The sequence below is a fragment of the Limulus polyphemus genome, unplaced genomic scaffold, assembly GCF_000517525.1.
Source record: "Limulus polyphemus unplaced genomic scaffold, Limulus_polyphemus-2.1.2 Scaffold731, whole genome shotgun sequence".
Taxonomy (NCBI): Eukaryota; Metazoa; Arthropoda; class Merostomata; order Xiphosura; family Limulidae; genus Limulus; species Limulus polyphemus.
Genome location: NW_013666341.1, coordinates 153,694 through 161,294, shown reverse-complemented (window position 1 = coordinate 161,294; position 7,601 = coordinate 153,694). Strand labels below are relative to the sequence as shown.

Genomic DNA, 7,601 nt, shown 5'->3' with positions numbered 1-7,601 from the left:
AAACTATTTAGTCTAAACATTTATGTTTTCATGATATAATTTGTGTTCATTCTAGAATGAAAGAGGCATAATTTATGTTTATTTCCTAATTTTTATGGTGGTTGCAAGATCATTCAAATCTACTGAACCCACACATAGATTACTTACCGAAAATTACATAAAATATAAAGTTTTTTCTTAAGAAACGTTTGATAACTATCTCAACATTATAAAGATTTTGCATGTAAAATTTCAAAATTTTGTGATGCACAAAAGTATTTTTAATCTTAAAATGAAAATTACTTTACATGTTGGATAGGCAACATGCTAAAAGAAAAAAAAGGCACTAGAAATACATTGCTATACAAACCTTAAGATTTAATAAAAAAAATTAATATTTTGAGTATAAAAGCATTGTAATGTTTACTGATAATCTGCCATATTTCGTTAACATATGCATATTAACTTAAAAGTTATAGTATGAAAATTATAATAAGCACGAAATGGTTACGAGGTCAGTCCCAGGGACCGAGCCTGTGCTGAATTAGTTAAATAACTAGAGTATACTTTCCACCAGTGTTTCAAGTCCATTTTCACTGACAATTATTCATATTTTGAAAGTTTAACACTTTCAGTTTTCAAAGGAAAATCCTATTATATCAAAAGATAAGGAAATTAAAACCTTTTTGATGGAAAAATTGACAACATTAAACAAATGCTTGGAATAAATTGTTTTCTGTTGGCATTCTTAACCCTTGAATACCAATGTGGGGGTCATTACGACCCCATACCACCTGTTTTTAATGATTGAAAATTTAACTCTGGCATTCTAGGGTTGAATAACCCACACCAAAAGTGAAACTAAATACCCCATCTGTTCCAAAGAATATTGTTTTTTGTCATAACCCTACTCTATGCACTATTCCTATACATGATTAAGAAGAAATTTATGAAAATCATCAAACAGCTATATCCAAAAGTCAGTTGTAATGTGTCCAAAAATAGTTGGTTAAAAAGACCTTTCAACTTTTAACTCTTTTTTTTTTTTCACTGTGGCTCGGATGGACTAGGAAATATACGTCTCAGCCGCAATGAAAGGGTTAAAGACAAACATCAAAAAAATACCTATTTAGTGGTATACGAGTTCAATGTGCATATGGTGTAACCATGGACAAATTGGATCAAGCACCAAAAGTCTGTGCAGTAGAATTAATGAATGGTAATGCTAAAACCTATAACACCAGTCGTATTACCAGTCACCGTTTAAGTGGGTGTGATGTGCCTACCACATGTTTATTTCCATGTCATTCTCCATTCTTAGGGAAAATTCCACATTAAAATGTTAAAATCTCTTGACAGTATGTTAAGAGAAGCAGCTGTTAGAAGATGAATACATTATCAATACATCCTTGATTGTGGATATGTAAACAAAGAGAGAGAACATGAATTGAATATGGAGTGGACTAAAAATTAGGTTTTTATTGAGACGTTTTTTGAACTTTAAAACGAGAGAAAAAAAAAGCTTCCTCTAGTTGTAGTTTTTGATTCATTACAAACTGCTTATTCAAATCTGGCAGTATTAAGTATAAGTAAACAAGAACATGAAATTACTTTGTCAAAAAACTTTATTTAACTAGTTTACATGAATGTCTAAGCAGTGGAAATGAACAAGAGTATCAGTTTACATCATGATTGGAAAAATGACTGAAAATGTTTTAATCTACCATAACAATGACTCAGAAGATGGATTTGTTCCCAGAGCAATGACTGATCATACAAGAACAAAAAAAAACTAGTCAAATGATGCGAGTTATTCACTCACATTTCCCATAAGCTAACATTTCATCTCACATCAGGATAAAAAATGCTCCATGTGGAACTTGAAGTTGAGTTCTTTTATTCCACTAAGTTTTAACCAATAATCATTGCAGTGTAAGAATGAATAATCTGAAACTAAAATGCATCACCAAAAGGAGATAGCTCTGACTATCCATTATTTTTTTTAGCAGTTGCACTGTTTCACATACCCATTCCACCCATACCTCCCATACCCCCCATTCCACCCATGCCTCCCATTGGATCACCTTTCTCTTCTTTTGGTTGTTCTACAACAACAGCCTCAGCGGTTGTGAGAAGAGATGCAACTCCAGCAGCATCCATAAGTGCTGTTCTTACAACCTAAAATAACAACAACAAAAAATAATAATTCAAGGCTCTTAATCAAATCAATGCAAACAGTTGAGTTTATTAGATTAATAATTGTGTCTCAAAAAATCCTAAGGTCTTTTTGGATTGCTGTTATAGCCTTTTATTAAATCACAATTCTGTTTTTACCCTAAGTAATTACTTTGTTTGTTACAAATGAATAATGAAAATGCCACAATAAAGTTATTTTTTAAAATTTCTAGGCTAATGAAACATTGAATCCAGTTTAACTTTTGTTATAGCTGTAAGATTCAAAATGTAATGCTCTTTTCCATACATCTTTCTTCACAAGTTTTCATATTAAAAAAACGAAAAAGTAAATCTATATATAGAACTGTTGTGTTCTGGCCTAGCTGAGATGGTCTTCTGTAACAACAATTTAATACTTCAACATCAGAGCAATTATCTTTTGATCATGGTATAAACTAATATCATCCTCTATAATGTATGTACCCAATTTCTCAACAAAAATATTGTAAATGTCTGAAATAAAAGTAAAAACGTGAATGTTTGTATATATTCCATAATTAAGTTTAAAAGAGTAATAAGCAATTTTTTTTATGGATATTAACTGAACAAGAAATGCTAACTTTGAAATTCTTACCTTTGTGGGATCAATTATGCCTGCTTCGATCATGTTGACATACTTGTTATTCAAAGCATCATATCCTACATCAGGGTCAGAGTCTATAACCTTCTGAACAACTACTGCAGCATCTACTCCAGCATTTTCTATAATCTGTTTGCAAGGCATTTTTAATGCTTTCTTGATAATATCAATACCTGAAAACAATTGTAAAAATGTACATACTTTTAATACCCCGACAAGAAGAGTCATTGGTTTCATTTCTAACTGTGAGATAAGAACTCGTCCATTAGTATTTCTAATAGGGAAATAAATTTAAAATAAACTATCCGTTGAAAGAAAAAAAAAGCCAAATTATGCAAAGCAATGTATATAATGATAATAATAATAAAAAAAATGCAGCCATTTTGGTATGTTTACCTATTTGTTGATCACTGTTGTCTCCTTGTAACTGATCTAAAATGGGCAAACACCTAAGAAGAGCTGTTCCACCACCTGTTACAATGCCTTCCTCAACAGCTGCTCTAGTAGCATTTAATGCATCATTGACACGGTCTTTCTTTTCATTAACTTCTACTTCGCTGGAACCACCAACCTGGAATGATTACAAATAATTTTCCAGGACATTTTTTCTTCACATTTGTGATCACTCATATTTATTTCATCTTTGTACCCGTAGAATTTTTTTATTTTTGTTTAAAATCAAGTGCATCCTGTAAACATGAAATTTCAAAGTTAATTTCCAGGCCTGAAAATTCACGAAAAACTGAGTTTATGAAATGCATTATCTGATTTATTAACAGTTAATTATGTTATTGAACAAATAAATTAAAACATTGTTAATTAAATAAAACTAAACATCATGAAATAAACAATTTTCATATACAAGATGTAAAAAAAGAAATTTTTAACTGTAAGTACCTTTAACACAGCTACACCACTGGCCAACCTTGCTAGTCTTTCACTCAGCTTTTCCTTCTCATAATCAGAGTTTGTCATATCAATTTCATCCCTAATTTGGTCTATTCTTCGATCAACATCTTCCTTCTTTCCCTTCCCCTGCACAAGTTAATAATAATAATGAAAAAAAAAGAAAGATTAGAAATAGTACAGGAATATCATTTAACGCAAGAGCATTGTTTTGGTTAGTACAAAACGTATTTCACAATTATTTTATCTTGTTTAATATATTTAATTACATTACGTAGTGAACAAGTTTATCTATTTTAAGATAGCCCTTTCTCCTAAACAATAAAACAGAAAACACTGTACAACACTAAACACAAATACATAAAAAATAAGCTGAAATACAAAAAAAAGAACACCATAAAAGTTTATACAGTCTCACCTGGTGGCATATATGTTCAGAGCATCTTCAATGCTCTTCAGTCTATAATAAATTTAGATGTGATGTATACTTTTTCACAAAAAAAAAAAAGAAGAGAGAGAGAAGAGAAAAAGATCTAAGTAAAACTAATACCAACTGAAAGTCCAGGTAAGTAGGCTATTCCTTATAGTAACAAGTCATTTCCCTATATTTCATTTAACTGCATACTAGGCCTTCAACTATATTCTATTGAGATTTACAGATAATTTAAACTTAAATGAGAAATAACTTTTATTAGAGAGATAAATTCAACAGGACAACTCGCTGAAGCATGGGGAGGGAGGGAAGGGTGGTAGTTTAGGCCTGCAATTAAGAGAAATATCTTTTAGCTGAGAATTGCACAGCATATGTAGAAAGGGTACCCAAAGTTGGTTAATAAAGATGTACAACCAGATATATCATGATAGATAAATTTCGCAGCATTGCATTTTATGATGAAGCTGAAGATCTCATCTTTTGAATCATTTCTCAACAGCTGATTGTTAACAACTGCTACTACTTAGTAAGAAAATTTATTTGTACCTACTTTTAACCAATAAATGATAAAGTAAAATACTAGAAGTTCCAAGAATGAATACAAACTAGCCTAAATGAACAATTCATATTGTGTTATTTACTAAAATATATCTGACTGCACTTCAGTATTGATTAAATGATATACCTTCAGCAGCAAGGTGTCATCTTTTGTAATGGTAACCTCACCAACTTCTCCCAAATCTGATAATTGAACTTCCTCCATTTTGATAAGATTAGCATCATCACCAAACACAAGTCCACCAGTAGCAACAGCCATGTCATGCATAGTGTTCTTCCTGTTATCTCCAAATCCAGGAGCTTTCACTGCTGCAACCTGGAGACCTACTTTTAACCTATAACCAAATTCTTAATTGTGAGAATTTTACCACACTCAATTTCTACAGAATGCTTAGTTGCACTTTATTTTTCAGTATTAAGTATTTCGTGAAGACAAGTTAATTCATGAAGAATTTCTTTATCTTACCAAATTTTTCTTTTCTGACTTATACCTAAAAAGTAACTTTCAATTATGCAGTTCATTAGATTGCATTCGGTTAGTTCACTAGCCTACCAAGAGTAAATCCTTTAAATATTAATTCCCACTGCTATATTGATTCCTTAGTAGCACAATAAGTAAATATAATATGAATTGAGTCATCTGAAAAACAACAGATTCACAATTTCAACCCTGTGTCCAATACTTAATTGAAAATTTGATTTCTTGTGTACAATAGAGTTGTAAATGTTGTAAAAGCTTGCCAAATTTCATAATGGGGTTAAAAACAAAATACATCTTTACATGTTAAGCAAATGAACTAACCCCATATTGAAGAAAAAAAATTTTGACTAGTTTTTAGTAAAATGTAAAAGTGTTATACAAAAAATTTCAGATGTGTTATTAAAATATTTGCATTTAAGATGTCTGAATTTAAAAAGTTAGCCTGATTTAGACTCTGATAAGTCAGAGCGTAGGGAGTTGTTCACATGAAGAATAATATTACTTTTCTCCATCGTGTGATTTGTATAACCCATAGAAACTCCCAAATGCATATCTAAAGTTATTTTTTCAGTATCCCCATATATTGTATCTAGTATTTACTCTCCTATACCACAAACTATTACTAACTCAGCAATGTAGTGTAAAGTGAATATTAGGTAACTAAAATACATAATACCATGTTGAATGGCACTCTGTAAAATGTCATGTAGCTTGCACACTTTGACCCCACCTTTGCATATAGTTACTTCATAATGTGCATTATTAGAAAAATAGTGTACAACAAAACGTGACACGAGCAATTTTTGAAGTTTTATGGTTAAAAGCTTTGATTATTCTTAATGCAAACAACAGATTACATTCAACTGACCGTATTATTATAAAAAAACGAAGAGAGATTAAACAATGAAACTGCATAAAGTATTCAGAACAATTATGACAGAAGGAAAATGAGACAAACCTGTTTAGAACTAGAGTGCTCAGAGCCTCTCCATCAACATCTTCTGCAATTATAATCAGAGGGCGACGCTGTGCATTTGCAAGCTCAAGTGCTGGAATGATGGATTGAATACTTGAAATTTTCTTTTCACTGAACAATACAAGAGCATCCTGGAATTCCACTTTGGCTCCTGTAAGTAGGTTTAAAGTTATATTTGAGTTATTTTTCAGATAGGAACACATGCCACATCCTTTTTACACAGTTACATTCAAAATTTTATTACACTGCCTTATTACTAATGTTTTAACTTTTCATATTATCTAAATTATAATTTGTTAATTTTTTAAAAAAAGAGATATTTAAGTATATTCCCATTCTTCACTTCCATACACCATGCAACTGTCTCTTCTCCAAATTCTCCTTTTTAGATTTTCTTTCTTCCCTTACATGGGATTCAGAGAGTCTACCAAAACAAAAACGTAAGATATAAATATTGATAGACTAGAATATAAAATAACCTTTCACCTCCTTGATTTTCTGAAATGTTAACAATATTTATCACACCCACCATAGAAACTCTTGCTAAAGCTTCATACTTTTGAAATTACGTAGTTACTCATGCTTACTTGTCAATGGTACATATTTGTGAACTAAACAACTCTGACAGTATTCCGTTTTATGTCCATGGTGAAAGCCACTACTTTGGAAGTGGATCTTGATGTACATAGACTAAAGTTCATGATCCAAAGGGTAATGGAATTTTTTTTCCTTATTTATCTCTTACTAAAAAAGCCAAGTAACCTATATTAGTTTTGGGACATTCTGTTTTAGTGTCTAATATATTTTTTGGACAAACATTGTTAAAAAAAGAAGGCTTACAAAACCATGCACCTGTCAGGTGCAAACAAACTTAGGGCTAGGGTAAGTGCAAAATTTCTATTTATGTATTGTTTTATAACTTTTTAAACAAAATTAACTAGAATGTAATAAATTAAAAAACTAACTAGGTTATACAAAAAAAAGAGAAAAAAGTCATCACTACTTGAAGAGCATGCACAGTTAGACAAAGTGACTTGAAACTCTGTTTAACACTATTGCCCCAGGTATCCTTTACTGCACATGACACAAGGTTGTAGTGTCTTATTATACTACTTTTTGTTTATGTTATACCAATTAGAATAGCATTAAATTTTAGCTAATAATCTATATTTTAATAGTATAGAAGTTAAGTTCTTAATTCTACAAGGGAATATATATAAAAAATCCTGAATTTCCAATAGTGTGACCCACGTGACATATTGGCATGTCATCATCCCTATTCTATCCATCACCCCTCAAAAATGTATGAAATTAAACATAAATTACTCTCAATAAAATCGTTATTGCTCAGACAAACCATAATTTTTATAGTCTTCAATTTTGTTTGGTTACAGAGCTATTAAATAGAAAAATCAGACCTCTCCTGACACATCCTCTCTTTCACAATTCATTG

The 7,601-nt window shown here is 30.9% G+C and overlaps 1 protein-coding gene across 1 annotated transcript in view; it reads right to left on the bottom strand.

The window, feature by feature from the left end:
• Positions 1 to 1,586: 1,586 nt before the first annotated feature.
• Positions 1,587 to 7,601, bottom strand: part of LOC106460230 (60 kDa heat shock protein, mitochondrial-like) — a 17,656-nt gene continuing 11,641 nt past the window's right edge. Inside the window, exons 7-12 of the mRNA XM_013919915.2 lie at positions 6,131 to 6,299; positions 4,819 to 5,026; positions 3,692 to 3,829; positions 3,191 to 3,365; positions 2,789 to 2,967; positions 1,587 to 2,157 (exon numbers count right to left, since the gene is read on the bottom strand). Coding sequence (XP_013775369.1) covers positions 1,999 to 2,157; positions 2,789 to 2,967; positions 3,191 to 3,365; positions 3,692 to 3,829; positions 4,819 to 5,026; positions 6,131 to 6,299 — 1,028 coding nt within the window. The 3' untranslated portion in view covers positions 1,587 to 1,998. The remainder of the gene's footprint in view (positions 2,158 to 2,788; positions 2,968 to 3,190; positions 3,366 to 3,691; positions 3,830 to 4,818; positions 5,027 to 6,130; positions 6,300 to 7,601) is intronic.